The sequence below is a fragment of the Engraulis encrasicolus genome, chromosome 6 (assembly GCF_034702125.1).
Source record: "Engraulis encrasicolus isolate BLACKSEA-1 chromosome 6, IST_EnEncr_1.0, whole genome shotgun sequence".
Classification (NCBI taxonomy): Eukaryota; Metazoa; Chordata; class Actinopteri; order Clupeiformes; family Engraulidae; genus Engraulis; species Engraulis encrasicolus.
Window position 1 is genome coordinate 287,501 of NC_085862.1, and position 22,715 is coordinate 310,215.

The following is a 22,715-nucleotide window of genomic DNA, read 5'->3' on the forward strand; positions in this document are numbered from 1 at the left end:
CTCTCTCTCTCTACATCTCTCTACATCTCTCTCTCTCCTCATGAGTCATGAATTCACACAGGTGCAGAAGCCAGCGCTCACGTTCTGCTTTCTGGGTGGAAAAATACCCGTCATGGAATTAAATAAATAAATAAGTTCAATTGTAGCTTCAATTCCAGCAAAATCTCAATTCCAGCATCTTAACGCCACTGGCATTTAGGCCAAACAAGAAGGCAGTCGTGTTCTGGCCCACTTCAGCCGATTACTCTTGGGTTTTTTCCTTTTTTTAATGAAATGCTGAGCTTGATCGACCCGTTTCAAAACACATGTATTGGGAGTCTTAACTTCAGATGAGCAGAATAATAAGGAAATGGACACAACCACACAGAAGCAGGTTGTGTGTGTGTGCGTGTGTGTGTGTGCGTGTGTGTGTGTGTGTGTGTGTGTGTGTGTGCGTGCGTGCGTGCGTGCGTGCGTGGGTGTGTGAATGCGTCAGCCACAGGCAGGTGAGGTCATCAAAGAGGCATGTGATGGGTGTTATGGTAAAAACAAACAAAAGCAAATGTGTTGGACTTTACACCAAGTACACACTGAGGAAGGAGACAGGGAGGAGGACAGCGACCCATTTGGAGAGCTAAGCAGACCTGGAGCTGGTGGAGGACTTTGGGGTGAGGTGGGGATTTTGGGGTTGGGTGGCAGTTAACCTACTAGAGAAAAGTAGGGGACCCAACTACTTGGTAGAGGGAGGGGGGTGTAGTTTTGGGGAGGGGGGGCACTCTACACACCCACTGGGGGCAGTAATCTAGCGAGAAGAGAGGGGTGGAGGTGAGGGAGAGGGCATCAGGGAGGGAAGTGGATCACATCTATTTCTATGTATATGTTGTGTGTCTGCCTATTGGGCCCTGAGCCTGTAATAAAGTTTATATATACACTAAGGGGACACCCTACACCAGTGTTTCCCAACCTTTGTTTGTGTGTTGTGTACCTCCTAGGCATTTTCCTTGTGCCATGAGTACCCCCGAGTCAAGTTCAATATCGCTCTCTCCATCCCAGTGAAACTAAGCTCCATGTAACATTTGTTAAAAAAGTACCCCCTGCAGTGTGCTCGCATACCCCTAGTGGTACACGTACCCCTGGTTGGGAAACACTGTCCTACACTACACTACCCCCTGGACATTTTGGGAGTGGAAGGAGGAGAGGGAAGGGGATCACTAGACACCCTCCTACCCTACCCCCCCACCCCCCTGGCGTTTTGGGAGCGTCTTGGGGGGCCAGGTACCGGTACGTACCGAGCAGCGAGGTGGAGTCCTTGCCCATGCTGGAGTCTTGTCCGTCACCGGCGGGCAGGTCTGGGCGCGTGTAGTCGCGGCTCTTGTCGTTGTTGTACTTGACGTTCAGGTTCACCAGTTTGGAGTAGTCGATGCGCAGCGTGCAGCAGGAGTTGTATATGTTCTGGCCGTCCAGAGACTGTGGACACACACACACGCGCACACACACACAGCTTAACATCGTCTCCCATTCGCCACACACAGTGTGGTGCTGACGGGTTCGCTGTACTGCAACACACACACACGCGCACACACACACGCGCACACACACACACACACCACTCACCAGTTTGGCCTGCTGTGCGTTGACGGGTTCGCTGTACTGCAGCACACACACACACACGCGCACGCGCACACACACACACACACACACACACACACACACACACCACTCACCAGCTTGGCCTGCTGTGCGTTGACGGGTTCGCTGTACTGCAGCAGGGCCTGGAACTGGTTGTTCTTGGTGAAGGTGATGATCTTCATGACCGTGCCGAACTTGGAGAAGATCTGGAGGGAGAACAACGGGAAAAACGATATTTAATATACGACAACGGGAAAAACGATATTTAATATACGACAACGGGAAAAACGATATTTAATATACGACAACGGGAAAAACGATATTTAATATACGGGAGGGACAACGGGACAGATTATTTATCATCATTGGTATTCTAACAAGCAAAGACTGAACTTAAACATGGCTTGATTATAACTACATAATATGATAAATGCCATTTTCTGTTTTTGTTTTTTTGTTTGTTTGTCACGTCAAATTATTTGCACATTATCTGTTGCTAATTGGGTGTTTTTATTATTATTGTTTTCTGTTACATTGAGGAAAGCCCCTGCTGAGAACTGTAGCCGTCATGGTATTGTATTAGTGACTCCACACAAATCTTCAGCAACCAACCACAAGGTTTATACAGAAGTCACTAACAGCAACCACCCAAGAGACTTTATACAGAAGTCACTAACTGTACAATGAGTGCTTCTATAGATCAGAACTCCCATTCCACTGACGAGGCAAACTTGTGTCGTTTTTAAAAACCAAAGTAGAGCGCAACCTTATCCGGACAGATCATGTTCCCCGTCTTAAAACCGTGTTGCATTGAAGACAGCCGTGACAATTGTTGCTATGCATGGATGCCACTTCTCTTGTTAACTAGCAACTGGCAGGCTGGCATGGCTTGGATACTTGGGCTTTTGTTTATCCGGGTTGCCTAGCAACCAGGGGCCCCGTCTTGTGGCGACGCAGGCTTTTAAAGTTGAGCCACGAATGGTGTGACAGGAGAAGAACGCCTGCTGACAACACCAACCGTCAACAGCCATCAGCTGCCTAATTAGGTGACATTACATCAGTGTTTCTCAAAGTGGGACATAAGGACAGGATTTCCCTCCCCCAAAGGAAAGGATTTCCTGTCTCTCGCCAATAAGCCAATACGTTTAAGCATTATATTACTAATTGTAAATATTATATTACTAATTGTCATATAGGACATGAACACACATCTGCATTCCACTGCAGTCCCTCTTTGTTTTATCTCACCAGTCACCTTTCCTTTGATTCTGCACAGCGCAGTGATCGCAAAATCAGTCTGCGCGAGTACTACTGTTGCTTGGGGGGGGGGGGCGGGGGCTTGGAAGCATCCAGACCCTCCGAAGGGGGTAATGATGGGAAAAGTTTGAGAACCACTGCATTACATTATACTGCCTTTGGCAGATGCAGAGGAGGGCTAGGTTTTATTTCCTTCTTTTTTTAAAGTACATTAGCTGTTGGTTTTGCCTGGTCAGGAGGCAGGCTAATAATGATCCTCACTATTTCTGGCAAAGATTTCATCAAGAGATCTTTTAGGACTAAGGAAAGGAGGTCACTTGCGCTCTTTGAGCTTTCTTGGTGCTCTCAGTCTGGGACTGTATTCAGTTTGGAGTAAGCTGGTCCACTTCAAAAGCAGACTGGGCCAAAGATGACTGGAGCACACAGGATACGTTTTTCTGTTTTTATTGTGGTGCGAGCATGACTAATGTTTCGACGCAGTGAGTCTTCATCAGCGGTCATTAGTCATGCTCGCACCACAATAAAAAAACAGAAAAACGTATCCCGAGTGCTCCAGTCTCCTTTGAAGTGGACGACTTATAGGACTACTTCATAAAAAAAAATTTAAAAAGAGGGTAGGCAAAGTAACTGGAGCACGGCCAGATGGAGCATGTCTCACATTATTTAAGTGTTCTGCTAATGGGCAAATTGACAAATAAAGCCAGTTCCAAAGCCTTCTCTTTGCACAACTCATGTGTCAGCATTGCTCTTCATCCGAGTGCTGTCACTTGAGGTATTTTGAGAACGTGCATCTCTAACAGGCCAGTAAAAGCCTCATGGTTACATGACATCATGGCTAATCTGATGGAGTCAGGGGAAGAACAAGAATCACACTTTGAATATATATTTTTCAATTGTGTGTGTGTGTGCGCGCGCGCTGGAGTACGTCGAGTGTGACGGGGTAGAACATGTTGTCGATGATGATCCTCAACACAGGGCTGGGGGCTAGTTAAGTGTGTGTGTGTGTGTGTGTGTGTGAGTGTATATTACCTGCTGCAGGACGTCGAGGGTGACGGGGTAGAACATGTTGTCGATGATGATGCGCAGCACGGGGCTGGGCGCTAGTAAAGTGTGTGTGTGTGTGTGTGTGTGTGTGTGTATGTGTGTGTGTGTGTACCTGCTGCAGGACGTCAAGGGTGACGGGGTAGAACATGTTGTCGATGATGATCCTCAACACAGGGCTGAGCGCTAGTAAAGTGTGTGTGTGTGTGTGTGTGTGTGTGTGTGTATGTGTGTGTGTGTGTACCTGCTGCAGGACGTCAAGGGTGACGGGGTAGAACATGTTGTCGATGATGATCCTCAACACAGGGCTGGGGGCGGGCAGCACGCTGTCTCCGTCCGAGTTGGGGGAGCTCCCGTCCTGCACAGCAGACACGGCGTCAAGAACAGCCCGCGCTCGCTGAGTTCACACATACAGACCAGGGCTTGACATTAACTTTTTCACCCAGCGGCCACTATGGCTAGTGGTTTTCCCAAGTCACTAGCCATTCAGGTATTCCACTAGCCAGCCACTGATTTTATGTTGTTTTTTTTTCTTTATCTTGATAGTGTACGTTTATTAACTACGTGCTAAAGCAAGATCAGTGTATAGCTTTCTACGTGGAAGTATATTGAGAGTTATTGGTCCTTTTTTTTGTATTGATACACAAGGGGCAAACAACAGAACATGGGCTACTATGATGCGTATGTCATACCTAGGAATAAGCTGCCAGCCAAATTGGCTAGTGACACTGAAAGTATTACTAGCCACAGCCGAGTTTTACCAGCATTTGGCTGGTTGGCAGGTGCCAGTGTCAAGCCCTGATACAGACGGTACACACACATGCACACATGCAGGAGCCCCATACACACATTAGCCGCGCAGCACAGCCACAGGGGACCAGGGCTGGGTAAAAAAAAAAAGCGATAGTTAATCGGCAATCGATCGAATCGAAATTCACATAATCAATTCACAGGGCACAAAATCGTTTTTTTTGTTTTTTTTTGTTTTTGTTCTTTTTGTTTAATTTAGGTCTATGGAAAATACCCAGTAGGTATTAGTCAATTAGGTCTAGGCCTACTTATTACAAATTAGCAATCTGTTAACACGGTCAAGCCACAGCCCTTTGACATTTTTATATAAAAACAGGCAACGGCATCTTTTGGGGGAAATCCTGGCACCAACAAGGGAGCGGATTGAATCGATTCGGATTGAATTGAAATCGTGATTAAATCAATTCAAAGCCCTAAGAATCGAAATCGAATAGATACATTAACATGGCTGTGATACCCAGCCCTAGAGGGGACCCCGTGCCTTTCTAGTGACTACGGCTAGAATAACCAGCCGCCTAAAAAGCGGAAATATAATAAAAATAATAATAAAAGCGTCGTATCTACGCAACGGGAAAACCGTAGCCTAGCTGTTTTTGGAAATTCAAACTGGCAGACAATGGAGAAGATCCCCCTTTTCATGTAGGAAAAGTGCCATTTTTTCCAGTCATAATGAATACTTAGAATTTTACGGTGGTGTTAAGTATTCATAAAAAAAGGTAATATTAATGAATGGAAGCATGAATTCTGGAAATAAACAACTAAAAATCTCACACAGTGTCCCTTTAAGCTCGTCATGCTTCAGACAGCGCCACCAAGCCAATGAGACCTGTAGTGTTTGAGGATGAGCCAATGAGACCTGTAGTGTTTGAGGAATGTGTCACAATCTCTGGAGCCCAGGACACCAGCCCAGCATGGAGTCTGTCACCGGGGCAACAGCCCAGTAAGGAGTTTGTCACCGGGGCAACAGCCCAGTAAGGAGTCTGTCACCGGGGTGACTAATGAGACTGTTTGCAGTGGCTGTTTGCGCCGACAGGCACCAGCTACGTGCTAACGGCAGAGGAACGCAGGCACAGGCATCATGCATTGGCAGAGGCTCACTGGGAGCGGTATACACAGAGAGAGAGAGAGAGAGAGAGAGAGAGAGAGAGAGAGAGAGAGAGAGAGAGAGAGAGAGAGAATTGCTGTTCAAATGCTGCTGCCGTCTCTGGCTGCAATGATCTCTGCCATGTGCTGTTTATTCTACCAGACTCCTCCTGAGTTCTCCACTGAGCTGGTTATTCCCCGACTTCTGCTACGTAGTTCCCCACCGGTTAATCTGAGTCTCATCCTCCTTTCCATGTTCTCCACTGACCTGGTTGAGGTGTGTGATTGCGTACCTGGTTGAGAGTGGAGTGTGTGTGTGTGTCCACATGCATTGCGTACCTGGTTGAGTGTGGAGTGTGTGTGTGTGTGTGTGTGTGTGTCCACATGCTTTGCGTACCTGGTTGAGAGTGGTGTGTGTGTGTGTGTGTGTGTGTGTGTGTGTGTGTGTGTGTGTGTGTGTGTGTGTACTCTCCTCGTGCGTACCTGGTTGAGAGTGGAGTGTGTGTGTGTGTGTGTGCGCGTGTGTCCACATGCATTGCATACCTGGTTGAGTGTGGAGTGTGTGTGTGTGTGTGTGTGTGTCCACATGCCTTGCGTACCTGGTTGAGAGTGGAGTCGGTCTTGAGCTCCTTGTGGTTCGAGTACTGGATGAAGACGGGCACGTTGCGAACCTGCGGCGTCACCGTAGCGTAGTAGTTCACCATGGTGATGGCCGCCTCCTCCGTCCCCATCTCCAGGAACGCCTGCAGAGAGGAAAACAAGAGGAGGAGAGGAAACGAAAGAGGAGGAAGAGAGAGGAAACGAAGAGGAAGAGAGGAAACGAAGAGGAGGAAGAGAGAGGAAACGAAGAGGAAGAGAGGAAACGAAGAGGAAGAGAGGAAACGAAGAGGAGGAAGAGAGGAAACGAAGAGGAAGAGAGGAAACGAAGAGGAGGAAGAGAGAGGAAACGAAGAGGAAGAGAGGAAACGAAGAGGAGGAAGAGAGACGTTCATTAGAATCATCTTGATCCACGCCATTACCAGCAAAACTGCAAACCGCGACGGTTGCCATGGTTGTAGAACTCCCACTTCAACAGCTGTCAGGAACGGGAGCTGAGGTGTGTAGAGTAAAATGATAAGTACATTCAAAAGTGATAGTCGCATTTTTTGGAAGTCGGCTCATATTACACCTCCCCTTGAGTTAAATAATTGTGTTGTACCTTTCTCTTGTACTTTCAACCGTTCTCTGGGTATGGCAGTGCAAATTTTACCTCCATGCTAGCAGTTAACATTGAGTCCTATGAGACCAGCTGGCGGCTAACTGGTCTCATAGGACTCAATGTTAACTGCTAGCTTGGGAGGTAAAATTTGCCCTGCCGAATGGCAGGAAGTACAGGAGAGGTAAAACTCGGTAATACTTTACGGATCGCTAATAAGGTGGTCATTTCATGTAAATTTCATAGTTATTTCAGGGTAATAACTGTTTGCTTTTAGTAACAACAGCAAAACCATACAGTTTCCAGTGCATTGTGGTGACACCCTGATGACTCGCAGCACGGTGACACTTTGGTCACACACTCACACACACGAAACTGTATGGTTATTTTGCTGTTGTTACTAAAAACAAACAGTTATTACCCTGAAATAACTATAAAATAACTATGAAATGTACATGAAATTACCACCTTATTAGCGATCCGTAAAGTAAGGTGTTACCTAAAACTCAATTACTTAAAGGGACACTGTGCAGGAAATGGTCAAAAAAGGTACTGCATCTATGCTGCTCATTGAAACTGGGCTGCCTATTGCCAATTTGATCTTTACATGAAAGTTTACTAAGTAATAAACAAATATTTTCTAGTATGGCCCAAGTACAGTCATTTTTGCAGCTAAAAATGGCTATTTTTGGCAGTTCAAAATGGCGGACCATGGAGAAGATCCCCCTTTTCATGTACGAAAAGTGCAATTTTTCCAGTCATAATGAATACTTAGAATTTGATGGTGGTGGTCAGTATTCATGAAAAAGGTAACATTAGTGAATGGGCAGCATGAATTCTGGAAATAAACAACTAAAAATCTCACACAGTGTCCCTTTAACTCAAGGGGATGTGTAATATGAGCTTATTTCCAAAAATGGTACAGTATCACTTTAAGACCCCCACGGCGATTTTGGAACTTGCCACATTGAATTGGATCGTCCATGCCCCGCATTGGATAGGATCGCCGAATCGATCATTGTTGACACCACTAGCCATTACCACATGAAACGTAAGGCCTTTAAGACCCCCACGGGCGGCTGGCTGACTGGCTCCCCGGCCTGCTCACCTGGTTCTTGCCCTTGAGCATCAGGATGTTGGTGACCTTCCCGAAGGGCAGCCCCAGGGCGATGACCTCGGTCTCCGACACCTCGTTGGGCAGCTTGCGGATGTGGATCACGCGCGACGGCGGATTCTCCTCCACACGCAGCTTCTTGCTGTCACTCCCATTTGCTGCAAGACAAGACAAGAGACACACACACACCAAGTTCAGGGTAGTGTTGCACCCATACCGATATCAGCATCAGTGGATCGGCACTAAAAATGGTGGTATCGGTGAGTACCAGTGCTCAAGACAAGAGAGAGACACACACGCCAAGTTCAGGGTAGTGTTGCGCCGATACCGATATCAGCATCAGTGGATCGGCACTAAAATGGTATCGGTATCGGTGACTGAGTACCAACAAGAGAGAGACACACACACGCCAAGTTCAGGGCTCCCAGTCCCATGTCAACACATACATTTCTTTGACTTTTCACGACAGAATTTCCATGATTTTCCAGCAATTTCAATTTCCAGTAGTGTTGCACCAATACCAATATCAGTATCGGTGGATCGGCACTAAAATGGTGGTATCGGTATCGGCGAGTGCCAGTGCTTAATTTGTCAAGCGGGAGGTCCCGGAGCACAGAGGATGGGTGGCTCCCCCAGGAGGGGGTGTGGGTGTGTGTGTGTGTGTGTGTGTTATTAAGCACTGGACTGAGTACCAACAAATAGGGCACCGATACCATTTACAGGTGCTTGTGTGACACTTAAACAGCCTTGAAATTAGTTATTTCATAGAGGTATTTAAAAAGTATAAACATGTTTGCTGGATTCACTTTGTATTAGTTCCTGTTTCACAAAGGTAGGCAGCAGCCTGACAAATAGTCCGGCAGCCAAAAGCCAAATATCAGCCGAACCCAGTTTCGTCTGATAAAGTTTTTTTCTTTGCAGTTTGTGGTTGCCTAAGGTGTACCTATTAAGATTCCAGATGATGCCCGGTGATATCCCTTGAGCATTTTCAGATATTGAGCCTTTTATGCTTGATGTGCTGCAGCCATAGATTACAACAGTCTTTGGCTCCCAATTCATGTTATGCTGACCAAATACTCTATACCATACTTATTTTGTGTTTGTTTACATGGTGGGATGTGTATAAGAACAGGTGGTGAGGTATGGACATCAGTGGGGGTGGGGTCATGCATGTTTGGGGGCGGGGCATTCACCCAAAAAGCCTGATTTTCCAAGTCGGAGACACAAAGGCCAACATTTCGCCAAACGTGGCTTTATATCTCATAGTGGGTTGTTTGGTTTTGCTGTTTGTAGTTGTCCAACACTTACCCATCAGGATAAGAGTGGGTGATGTGCCAATTTCAGATATTAACCCTTTCATGTTGATTTCGCTGCAGCCATAGCTCACAAGCTTTTGACAGCTTCATAACTGCACTATGATTAACCATAGAGCATTCTGGGTGGTAGGCCTGCCACATCAGAGTGGAGAAAGTGTCCTCGTACCAAATAAATTTTAGACAATTACATAACTAGCTGTTTGTCAAGCAGAAATATGTAACATTTAGGCGAATATTGGTGGTGTCAGCTTAGACATACCCAGAAAGGATTACTGATTCAACACAGAATTTCACCATTTCATACATTGCTATTTACTCTTCCTGTGCTGTTGTAACACAAAATAAAAATTGTAAGTAATAATTACATAATTTTTGGCTGATTATTTGTTTGCCTACAAAGTACATAATTTCAGTGGTGGTCGTATTAACATGGAAAGAGATCAAATTAAAAATGTAAATCCACAAAATGACATTGTAATTGACCTTTTACCAGCCCATGCCATATCAGGGTGTGACACTGCGGCATCCTATTTTGGTATTGGTAAAGGCTCTGTTATCAAGACCCTAAAAGCTGGATATCACTTGACATCAATTGGTAATGTGCTGGCACCATTCCAACAACTTTCCAGTGAGGCCACTAACTTTGTGTCGGCATGTTATGGCATTCCAGACAGTATCACATACAAGGTTGTTGGTATGGGGAAAAAATAATGGGAATGAAGTGATCATTTAATAACAGTCAGGATACACTGGATTGACTTAATTTTTTGACTCAACAGTATATATAATGTATATCTGTTTTCCTATGTTTAGATCTCTCTCTCTCTCTCTCTCTCTCTCTCTCTCTCTCTCTCTCTCTCTCTCTCTCTCTCTCTCTCTCTCTCTCTCTCTCTCTCTCTCTCTCTCTCTCTCTCTCTCTCTGAGCGTGCGGTACTGTATGTTGCAGTGTATATAGGTCTTTCCGTGTAAATTTAAATGCATGTACAGATCTTATTTGATGGCTTTATGGATTTAAGTGATCATTCAATACCAGTCTGGATACACTGGATGTACAGTGCCATGAGAGTTTGGGCACCCTTTTGGAAGATCATTACATCGGTTTATTTCTCGCTGAGCTTTTAAAGTAGCAACTTCCTTTTAACATACAGTGCCCTCCATAATTATTGGCACCCCTGGTTGAGATGTGTTTTTTAGCTTCCAATTATTAAATTTTTTTTCTAAATAATATGGGACCTTAATGGAAAAAAAGAGAAAAATCCAACCTTCAATACAAGTGCATTTATTCAGTGGGGAAAAAATCCCACATAAAGAAATAATTATTTGACATCAAATAATGTGTGTCACAATTATTAGCACCCCTGGTGTTAATATTTTGTACAACCCCCTTTTGCCAACAAAACAGCACCTAATCTTCTCCTATAATCTTTCACAAGATGGGAAAAGACAGAAAGAGGGATCTTCGGCCATTCCTCTTTGCAGAATCTCTCTAAATCATCCAGAGACCTGGGTCCTCTCCTCTGTACTCTCCTCTTCAGCTCACCCCACAGGTTCTCAATGGGGTTGAGGTCAGGGGACTGAGATGGCCATGGGAGGAGCTTGATTTTGTGTCTGGTGAACCATTTCTGTGTAGATTTGGCCATATGTTTAGGGTCATTGTATTGCTGAAAGACCCAGTGACGACCCAGCTTCAGCTTTCGGGCAGAGGGCAACAGATTTTGATTTAAAACGTATTTCAAAGCATTCATGATGCCATGCACCCTAACAAGGTTCCCAGGGCCTTTGGAAGCGAAACAGCCCCACAGCATCACTGACCCACCCCCATACTTCACAGTGGGTATGAGGTGCTTTTCAGCATGCGCATCTTTCGTGGTACGCCAGACCCACTTAGAGTGTTTGTTGCCAAAAAGCTCAATCTTGGTCTCATCTGACCAAAGCACACGGTCCCAGTTGAAGCCCCAAAACCGCTTGGCGAACTCCAGACGCTTGCGTTTATGATTGTGAGTGAGGAAAGGTTTTCTCCGTGAATGCCTCCCAAACAGCTTGTTGGTGTGTAGACAGCGCCTGATGGTTGATTTGGAGACTTTGTGACCCCAGGATGCTACCATTTGTTGTAATTCTGTAACAGTGAGCTTTGGAGATCTTTTGATTTCTCTTACCATCCTCCTCACTGTGCGTGGTGGCAAAATAAACTTGGGTCCTCGTCCAGGCTTGTTTACCACTGTTCCAGTTGTTTTGAACTTCTTAATTATTCCTCTCACAGTGGATATGGGCAGCTGCAGTTGAGTGGCAATCTTCTTGTAGCCTCTGCCTGACCTGTGAAGGTCGACGCACATCTGCCTCACTTGTATGCTGTGTTCCTTTGTCTTTCCCATGTTTAAGAGTGGATAAGAGAAATGGCCTCGGTGTCACGTCATATTTATACCCCAGGGAAACAGGAAGTGATGAATTACTAATTAAATGTTCCTACATACTCTGGTAAACTTTGTAAACTACTGTAGAAATGACAGAAATGCTTCAATTATATTTATTTCCTGGGAATTGTTAAGGGTGCCAATAATTGTGGAACAGGTGATTTCATGAAAAATAATTATTTTTTAGTCAGGGATTTTTTTATTTTCTTACAATTCATTTGAGTTGAAGGCTACATTTTCCTACAATTTTCAGTGTGACAATATTCTTCTGCAATAAACACTGAATTTATTTTAAGGCTTTTAACACATCTCAACCAGGGGTGCCAATAATTATGGAGGGCACTGTATGTTAAACTGTAGGGAAAGAGAAACATTTCAGCAGTGGAAGAATTTTCATAGGTGTTATAGAAAGAATGTTATGTGGATTTAAACAAAAATATGCGTGTGCATAAATATGGGCACCCCAAAGAAGGTATACCATTAATATGAAGTGGAGCTCACCTTTGCTGATCTAATGGCCTTTGGATACTGGCTATACAAGAAGACAAGTTTCAACTGCCTGGTGCTACTAAATAGTTGCCAATTATTCTATCCAGAACCCCTCTAATNCAGTCAGATGACTCATCTGTCTTCTATAGACACCCTGGTTCAATGATGGTGTTATCTCAAGATTGGTATGACCATTTCAAGACATTATACTTGTTGTTTTGCATAAAATCATTGCTGAATTTTGATCAACACTGTCCTGCTGGAAAGTCCAAACTCTGCTCAGCTCCAATTTTGTGACTGACACTTGAACATGTTTTTGAAAAATATGCTATTTGAATAGAACTAGTGAGGCCCTTAACTGTAATAAGTTTTACAGTGTGTAGTATACTATCCACACAGACCTATAGTAGGGTGTGTTTTAGACCAGAGGTCATAGAATTTATGGGTGCATTTTTTGCCATGTCCACCTCCCATTGTTAAGGTCAAATAACTCTAGCTCAGTCTCATCTGACCACACTATGGTTTCCCAAACTGCTTTTAGCTTGTCCAGATAAGCTTTCTGCATAAGTTTAACAACTTATTTCTGATGGATACACAGGAAAGCCTTTTTATTCGTCACCCATCCAATGAGCTTTTGCCTTGTGAAAAGTATACGTAGAAGGACCCATGTCTAAGTCTGCACTATCAGCAGCTATGGTCTTGTAATTCTATGGAGTTGTTCTGTAGTGTGCCTGTTACAATTCTTACCATCCTTTAGCCATGCCCTTTTAACTATTTTTCAACAAACTACAGTTTGTTCAGAGCCCACCATATTCCACTCTCCAAGACAGAACTTAGGACAAGCCTCGTCTATAATTGTGTATGATAAATAACATTTTAATGACCAATCATGTCTGTCTTGGTGACTGAAGGGATTACAAAGTCATTAAAACCAGTTTGTGCGGCAAAGGGGAGCTCTATTTCATATCAATGGTATACCTTCTTTGGGGTGCCCATATTTATGCACACGAGTATCTTTGTTCAAATCCACATAAAATTCTATCTATAACACCTATGAAAATTCTTCCACAACATAAGTTGCTACTTTAAAAGTTCAACGAGAAATAAACCGATGTAATGATTTTCGAAAAGGGTGCCAAAACTTTCTCATGGCACTGTATGTCATTTCTTTACTCATCTTTTGGAACAGCCAACAACTACTCACCAGTTACCCCCACACTCTGTTGTTCTTTTTTTTTTGTGGGAGGGGGAGGGGAAGGGGTGTTCTTTTATGTTGGCTATTTGTGGTAGGCTACCTACCGGCGATGTTGTCATGTATGTTGTCATGATGTGATGTTATGCAGGATCTCATAATGCACAATCCGTTCCATACTTTACAGTCTTATTCTAAGCAATGTTGTGAATGTTTTTACTGAGGCATTTGTTGATTTGTCATTCATGACCTGATTTATATAACTACATGCATAAAAATAGGCCGAAATCGCATTTTTTTAGGTTATTAGCAGTATTTTCTCTGTACCTGGATAACAAAAGGAGATAGCCACAATTAACCACAGTAAATATTCTTGTATGTACGATATTAACAAAATAAAAAAGGAATTTTGAAGCTGGCATTTTCAGGTGGTCAGATTCATTGCATCAAAATATATGCAAATTAGTGCATATTTAATTAGATAATAGCCTAATTAGCATATTTAAACATAAAATGTAGAAAACTTGTAATACATTTATTTCTCCAATTCATACGAGTAATCATCTGATAAAGTTTCATATTGATATCTGCAAGTTAAAAAAATACCCTATTCACCTACAGTGTCTCGCCTTATTTGTGGGATTGCTGTTATGAAAGGGTTAATTATTACCCCATATTGGGTTTGTTTCAATAAGGGCAGTGTTAAGGCAGTCCAATGTGAATGTTTTTCAGGTAATATAAGCAATTTGGTACATTTTGTAACATTATTCACAGTAATATTAGGTGTCTTTAGTTTTTTGTCATAATTTGCATTTATGGGACAATAAAGGATCAAAATCTGGAAATGCTCAAGGGATATCACCGGGCATCGTCTGAAATCTTGAAGACTTGCCTAAAATCTATCAGATAAAGCAAAAAAAAAAACTTTATCAAAGAAATCTGGGTTCAACCCCACGGCTCCCGGACTAAAAGACATGCAATGATTTTACATCCAAGTAGTATGCACTGCAGCCCTTCATATATATACATTTCAAATAGGGTGGTATCGACCGATACCGAAAAGCCAGGTATTGGGTATAGGGGCCAAAAAAATGGTATCGGTGCAACACTAGTTTAGGGCCCCCACTCCATGTCAAGACATACATTTCTGTGACTTTTGCCGACAAAATTATACAGAATTTCCATGATTTTCCAGCCATTTCAAATGTTCAGATTTCAATATTCCAGCAAACATAAAATGACTGAAATATTGATTAGATGTGAAGACGCTCTAACAATCGAGAGACACAAGTTTCACGAGACACAAAGCCTTTTCCACATATTGTGATTGGAACATCTATTCAGAATCACAAGACAATTCAAAACATGACTGTAGAGATAATTAGTTAACGAACGGCAGTATGAAATAGTTGTGAGCGCAGAAAAAAATGTAATAGCAAGCCGATGAAAAAAACAATATATGAACAGCTTTTACGCCTCACATACACAATTTATTTATACGACTTGCAAAATCTTTTGAAATGACGTTCAAGGTAAATACTCACAAGTGACCGAGGAGTTGGGGCTGTTGTAGTGTCCTCCTGACAGCAACTCGTCAGATCCCCTCTGCAATAAAACACAAGACAGGCGGTCGGTGACGCACCAAGGATATCTTCACCTGATTCCCTGATTGACGCTCCCAACGCAGGACGCTCCCCTGTCGGCTCGCTCCCACTAGCCAGACTATCGGTCCCACCGCCATATAACGGAGCTAGTTATCTTTTTGATGTTAGTTTTTTGTTTCTAACCCTAACCCTAAATTGCTTGTATGTGGCAGTGTATGATAATACGTGAAATATAATCGGGTGGGACTACACGTCCAGGAGTGATAGAAACACCTGGGACTGCACGTCCGGGAGCGATCTCAGTTGGGAGTGTCCATCTACCACCGTCTTCACCTCCTGGCCATTTTCGTCATTTGGTTGATAACATGCACACAAAAGGTTAAAAAAAAAAAAAATCTACGAAAAATACTGGTTTCTAGACATCAATGGGCTGTTTTGTTTTGTAGCAGATTTATGAACTCACCTTCACACCAACCGCAACATCACTGTGAAAAGACAACAGAAAAGAGAATTGAGTAAGTAGCTCAAACAGAAGTGTGAAGATTCGGTTACCAAGACAGCGGCTAATTACCATATTACGATGATGCAGTGTTATGTTGACAAAACGGTATCGCTTCACGCAGTGCTAAATAAAGACGAACTGCGAAACAACAAGGATTAACATGAGTTTCCGCGCGCTTGGAAACCTCGGTCAACTCAATCTCGCCCACCGTTCTCGTTCCACCCGGCAAATTTTTAAGACCAGGCAATATTGCCATATTAGCCAACAGCCCATGCATCGCTTAAAAATAATCACATACTCAGTGTATATTTTGAGTTATTGTGTTTTGTTGAACTGCAAAACCTTCTGGGTTCACAGAATCGCAACATATCGAAACAATGAGAGGCGGGTGCCGAGAGGCCTTCGGCCATTAAACGTAGCTAGCCCCTCTGTGCCTTCTTGTTAGCTTTAGCCTCCAAAGGAAATCGAGGGCACCATATTAAATGGACAGAAAATACCACATGTATATTGAAGGCTATTTCAACTATTGATTTAACATCATACACAAAACGTGTTTTTCTACTAACGCAACACATACAACCAGAGCTAATTGTGAAACACAAGGATTTCAGACAAAGGCGACGCCGTTAGCTATGTCGCTAACGTTAGCTATTCATCTCCCATCACAATGGAGCCCGCCCGCCACCTTTGAGACCATCTTGGAAAGAAGCTAACGTTAGCTAATGATTTCCAACAAGGAAGATCGACGTGTGGTGAATATAGAAAACAGTTGCAACACATCACCATCAATACTTCTGCGGTGCATAAATGCACAACTTCGATTTTTAAACAAGTCTGTTCCAAGAATATTTATCAACTCCAATGAATTCAGTCACCAAGTGTGTACGCATCACAGCTAGCGGGTTAATACATCATGTTACCCATTCAAATCGTGGCCCGCGAGGAACTACTACCTTGAGTTATTTACTAATTTAGCTCAAATTCGTGTAGACCAATCGATTTCGCATACTAATATATTATGTTGTTTTTCTATTCGTACATACCCGTCCATTGCAGATAAAAATGATCTTCGTTTTGAGCTGATGGTTATTTAAGCGTCGCCACAGCCTCTTTTCACAGCCTCTCCTCACGCACGGCAGCTTCTGAAATGCAAAATGGAGGCAGCAAGCAGCATATGCGCGAAGAAAGGCGAGCACTGGCGGAAAACACGCTGGGCGCTCTTGTGGAGGGGCGTGTCCGTCTGTGTCTGTGTTGCCGTACCGTGCATTCGCCTCTGGGGGGCAGAACAAGGCAAGGCAAACCGAGACAGACTCATGTTATGATATCACACAGTCGGGATATATAGTGGGGTCGTAATAGGCTCAGTCATTTCAAATTTGTGTTAAAGTTTGGTTTTCACTTCCAAGTTGAAGTTTAGGGTCTATAAAACAATTTGAGTTCGAGTGTCAAACACATAGATAACACAATGGCCTGCGGGGGGCGCTCTAAAATATATAAACTGCTATAACTTTTTATTAGTTAAACCAAATTTAAAATATGAGGTATGTATGGATTCAGCATGAAGAGGAGAAACTGGTGGGCTAAATAGTTGGTTACCAGATTAAAGACACACTATGTAAAAAACACACTTTTAGCCAATGGACAGGTAAATCCGGGCTTTTTTAAGATAAAGGGTGGATATGCCCTCCAAGTTGCAATGAAACATAATTTATTGTTACAAGTTATTGTAAATAAAGCCTGGGTTATCACTTAACTTGATTTGTTCAGAATATCCCTGAAGCACACATATACTTAGGATACATATACACAAATATAGCTGCATGAAGCCTATGTGATATTTAGCACCCAACTTTTTCTTTGAGTTTATGAATTTAGGAGCATGAGTACCAGCTTTTTTTCAATCCAGCCATCATTTTATTGACAACTTAAACACTTTATATCTGGAAGAAATTAAAGCAATAATAATAATAATAATAACAATAATAATAATAATAATAATAATAATAATAATAATAATAATGATGATGATGATGATAAATACTATAGGGAACATCATTTTTTCCTGCATTCAAAAAGCAAACAGAAGACCATAGGGCTAACATTTATTCCAATACTCCACTCTACAATAACTATGACAGAGAACAGATACAAAAACAGTCAGTGGTGAGTCTTAGAAATTGTATGTGCACTTGCACAGACGTGTGCACTTTAACTCTTCCTTCATGCACTTGCACCGAGATCTGGCAGGTGTATTTGTACAAGTACTAGTACAGCTGCACTTCACCTCTAGTTGGAATACACCTTCGGCAACTACATCTTTGGTAGTGTAGTCCAAATCTGGGAACTGTTCATTTGTTACCAGATTGGCAGGCATTTCTGGCAAATGCAGATAATAAGAACAGTTTTCATTCCTGTCAACTACGCTGGTAACAAATGGACAGTTCCCAGAGCAGATGATTGTGTCTACCATGTATGAAATAGTGCTATAGTATTATTTAGTATACTTGCCAAAGGCCTCTGCTTGCCCCCAGCAAGCATACTAATTGTTCTCCAACAGTTTATTTAGTATGCTTGCTGGAAAGCATATTAATTGTTCATCAACAGTTTATTATTATTCTACATTTTTCCATTCACCTCGGCATATGGGAATCGCCATTCATTAGTACGGCGGCTTTGAATCGTTGCAGCGTTCAAGATAGAGACACGGTTCGATTGCCAAAACGAACGGCTCAAAAAGGGCTCAGGGTGGAGTATTTTTTGCTGGCCTACCCCCTTTCATTCGTTCAGCAGACTTGTTTTTCCTCATTTTTCCTCTCTGTTTTCCCCCTCATTGAAATGAATGGTAGAATGGTCAAGATGATGATGTCACAAACTGTGTCAGTTAGAGTGAGAGGTGACCTGTCCTGGGGTTTTTAACTAGGTATCAACAGGTAAAGGTATTGTCAGAGAGGTCTTGGCTCTGAATACAAACTGTGTGAATAAGCCAACTCTTAAAATGTTTCAAAGAGAGCAGTTTTAAAATCCCTATGATGTGACCCCATTCACTTACAAAAAAATGTGTGAACAGCTCAGCGCATAGGCCTGAATATGTCAATTTTTTGACTGAACCATTTGGCCAAGAAAAGTGGTCTCAGCTTTGACATGAGGAGCAGGGTTGTGCCATTTGTGTGTCAATATCATCTGACAACTTGCAAAACTTTTGGAGATAAGACAGTGTAAAAATAAGGCTGCACATATTAGCCTACTCAGCTATTGACTGCCAAACTGTCACCTTTAGATTCTTCAGTCATACACACACACACATACACACGCAGCCTTGTAGAACTTTAGACCTCTGCTGTCACCTGGGCAACCGTGGCCTAATATGCGGCAGTGGCCTACTGGGTAGGGTGTTGGTCTGTCAGAGGGTTGCAGGTTCGAATCCCACCCTTACCTCTCCCTACCCACCCATTGCTGAAAGTCACCTGAAGCATCTCCATATGCACGCACACGCACACACACACACACACACACACACACACACACACACACACACACACACACACACACACACACACACACACACACACACACACACACACACACACACACACACTTCTCTCTCTCTCTCCCTCTCTTGCACAGAGAGAGAGACAGACAGACAGACAGACAGACACACACACACACACACACACACACACACACCTCTATCACACCTCTATCTCTTTCCCTCGTGTTTCTGTGTGTGTATACAACAGCTCTGTGTGTGTGTGTGCATAAGCCGCAAGCATAATAGCATCGTATCTCTGGAAATGCAGTCTTATTATTATTACATTATTATTATTATTATTATTATTGATGTATTTTCTTCCAGATATAACGTTTTTTTGTGATTTTATGTGTGAATAGAATATGGCTTCATCGAAAAAAGTTGATACTCGTGATCCTAAATTCATAAACTCAAAGTTGCAAGTTGGGTCATATCACATAGGCTTTATGCAGCCATATTTGCGTATAGGTATCCTAGGTATCTTTCTGCTTCAGGGATATTCTGAACAAATGAAGTTGAATGATATACCAGGCTTTATAAATGATGTTTCATTGCAACTTGGAGGGCATTTCCAGCCTTTATCTTTAAAAAAAACCTTGGATTTTGCTGTCCATGGGCTAAAAGTGTGTTTATGACAAAGTGTGTTTTTAATCCTGTAAACAAATACTTAGCTCACCAACTCCTCCTCTAAATGCTGAATCCATGCATACCTCATATGTTAAATTTGGTTAAACTAATCAAAAGTTATAGCAGTTTATATATTTTAGAGCGCCCCCCGCAGGCCATTTTGTTATCTGTGTGTTTGACACTCGAACCCAAATTGTTCTATAGACCCTAAACTTCAACTTGGGAGTGAAAACCAAACTTTAACACAAATTTGAAATGACTGAGAAAAAATGCACACGCCTACGACTCCACTAATAGTGACACTGACATATTATTCTGACACCAGTAATAATAGTATGAATTGCTCAGCATACACCAACTACAACAAAGCGAAATGTCACAATTATAATGAAGAAAAGGGCCACTGCCTGCATTCACGTTTCAACTGCAACAAAACAAAAGTGTCTAGACTCTGTAGCCTCCACATCCAAAAACACATACAATAACCTATGGAAAAAATAATATAAACAAAAGTACACTTCTTTTTCTATCTTATAACATTTCACTTTTTATAGACCATATTTTATTTTCAGTCACTATCTTGGATCAGTGAATAGCCTGCCCAAGTAACCATACCATCCTGTAGGCTAATTATTGTAATGAGCTTTCTACTTAATTGGCATAATGCACTTACTTTCCTTGTATTTCCTGTGCATTTTGTATTTGCAAGTGTTGTAGGCTATGCTATGAATTAGCCTATGTCCTTGTTTGTATGTCGCTTTGGACTGAACTATTGCCACTCTGCTCCCTTGCGGTCCTGCAGCGCTGTTCTGGGCTGCCCACTTGCATGGGTGAGGCATAAATGCAATCATTTTGGGTGCAGTGAGCACTGCATGGGTAGTCTACTGTGGAGTGGGGTTGGATTTCCACTTTCAGAAGTAAAGTACTGTTATGGCTGTAATTACAACACTATGATATAGTTGCAACCAAGCGTGTGATATCGTAATTACATCCAGCTACACTCCATAATTACTTTACACCAGGGGGGGGGGACCTTTTTAATTCGAGGGGCCACTTAAAATACCTCCAAGGGCCGTAAAAGTCCTCCAAGGGCCACATTATGAAAACAAACAAGTATTTCCCCCTGCCCTTTAGGCCTATATTGAAGGCAGCCAACTTAAAAACAGACTCCACCTTCTCTAGGTCCCCTGAATATAACTTAATTGTATGGCAAATGTAATTTCTTACATTCCTTTACAAAACATATCATATTTCATGTGAAGCTGCATAACAAAATTATATCGGGGGCCGGATAAAACAGTCCTCGAAACATAGGTTCCCCATCCCTACTTTACACAGGTCTGTGTGTGTGTGTTTGTGTGTGTGTGTGTGTGTGTGTGTGTGTGTGTGTGTGTGTGTGTGTGTGTGTGTGTGTGTGTGTGTGTGTGTGTGTGTGTGTGTGTGTGTGTGTGTGTGTGTGTGTCTCTCTCTCTCTCTCTTTCTCCCTTGTGTGTGGGGGGGGGGGGGGGGTAGGGCAGCAGTGCGTGTGTGTATGCATGACCTGTAAGCACACACTAATAGGATTTTCTCTGCGGAAATGCCGCCCATAACTATATTTCTACCTACAGAATTCTCTGCATCTCTTTCTCGTGGACCACTGGGATAGGTCCCTCCCCGCCACCAATCCTGAAAAAAACTAAATTGAAGTAAACAAAAGCAATGTAATTACAACAATGACATTTTCTACGTATGTAGGAAATGCATACAATGTTCCACTTTTTCCTTGTGTGGTTTCCAGGCCTTTTCTGTTTGTGTGTTGCTTAAGCTACTGAATGATCGAAGCACCATACAGTCAATGCAGTCACAGCACCATACAGTCAATGCAGTCACAGCACCATGCACTCAATGCAGTCACAGCACCATACAGTCAATGCAGTCACAGCACCATACAGTCAATGCAGTCACAGCACCATGCACTCAATGCAGTCACAGCACCATGCACTCAATGCTTCCAAGTCAAATGAAGAGCACCCGTTTTTAACCAGTTTAATGAAAGAGTGACTGCGTTTGAAATCTGAAACCCAAATCGCTACACTGTTAAATCACAAACATGTTCTGAAAAGCTGTGTGAGAAATAATATTTGAAAAGCCACATTGCATTTCTCTATTGCACTTCATGTGGGCTGAATCAGAACACTGCATGCCGCATTTGGCCACACGGGCCACGTCTGGCCCCCGGCCTCTTTTGTCTCTTTTGTCCCCTCAAATGGTATCAAGTCATCCCTCCCTTGCATGACTCTGACTCTATTTGATAGGCCTGTTGCCTATGTCAAAAATGCATGTGTAGCCTATATACGTAGCCTATGTAGCCTATATATGTAGCCTTCCTGATGCAGAGACCACAAGCAGTACGGGTAGGGAATAACACCTCAAGCACCCTGACCCTGAGCACGGGGGCTCCGCAAGGTTGTGTTCTCAGCCCCCTGCTGTTCACGCTGCTGACACATGACTGCACAACGACCCACAGCACTAACCATCTAGTGAAGTTTGCGGATGATACAACACTGGTGGGCCTCATCACTAAGGGCGATGAGACCCACTACAGAGAAGAAGTAGACCTGCTGGCCAGATGGTGCAAAGACAACAACCTCCTGCTGAATGTCAACAAGACCAAGGAGATTGTTGTCAACTTTCAGAGGGTCCAAAAACAACTGCCACCACTGACCATCGACGGTGATGCTGTGGAGAGAGTGAGCAGCACCAAGTTCCTTGGAGTGCACATCAGCGACGACCTCTCTTGGACCACCAACACTACATCACTGGCGAAGAAGGCCCATCAGCGTCTCTACTTCTTGCGCAAACTAAAGAAGGCAAGTGCTACACCCTCCATCATGACAACATTCTACAGAGGAACCATAGAGAGCGTCGTGTCCAGCTGCATCACAGTGTGGGGAGGAA

General features: G+C 43.1%; 1 protein-coding gene across 1 annotated transcript in view; it reads right to left on the reverse strand.

Annotated features, from left to right (window-relative positions):
- Positions 1 to 16,794, reverse strand: part of LOC134450498 (polypyrimidine tract-binding protein 2-like) — a 31,641-nt gene extending 14,847 nt beyond the window's left edge. Inside the window, exons 1-8 of the mRNA XM_063200340.1 lie at positions 16,666 to 16,794; positions 15,584 to 15,605; positions 15,053 to 15,121; positions 8,103 to 8,294; positions 6,399 to 6,542; positions 4,151 to 4,264; positions 1,704 to 1,814; positions 1,269 to 1,446 (exon numbers count right to left, since the gene is read on the reverse strand). Coding sequence (XP_063056410.1) covers positions 1,269 to 1,446; positions 1,704 to 1,814; positions 4,151 to 4,264; positions 6,399 to 6,542; positions 8,103 to 8,294; positions 15,053 to 15,121; positions 15,584 to 15,605; positions 16,666 to 16,673 — 838 coding nt within the window. The 5' untranslated portion in view covers positions 16,674 to 16,794. The remainder of the gene's footprint in view (positions 1 to 1,268; positions 1,447 to 1,703; positions 1,815 to 4,150; positions 4,265 to 6,398; positions 6,543 to 8,102; positions 8,295 to 15,052; positions 15,122 to 15,583; positions 15,606 to 16,665) is intronic.
- Between the last annotated feature and the right edge of the window lie 5,921 nt (positions 16,795 to 22,715).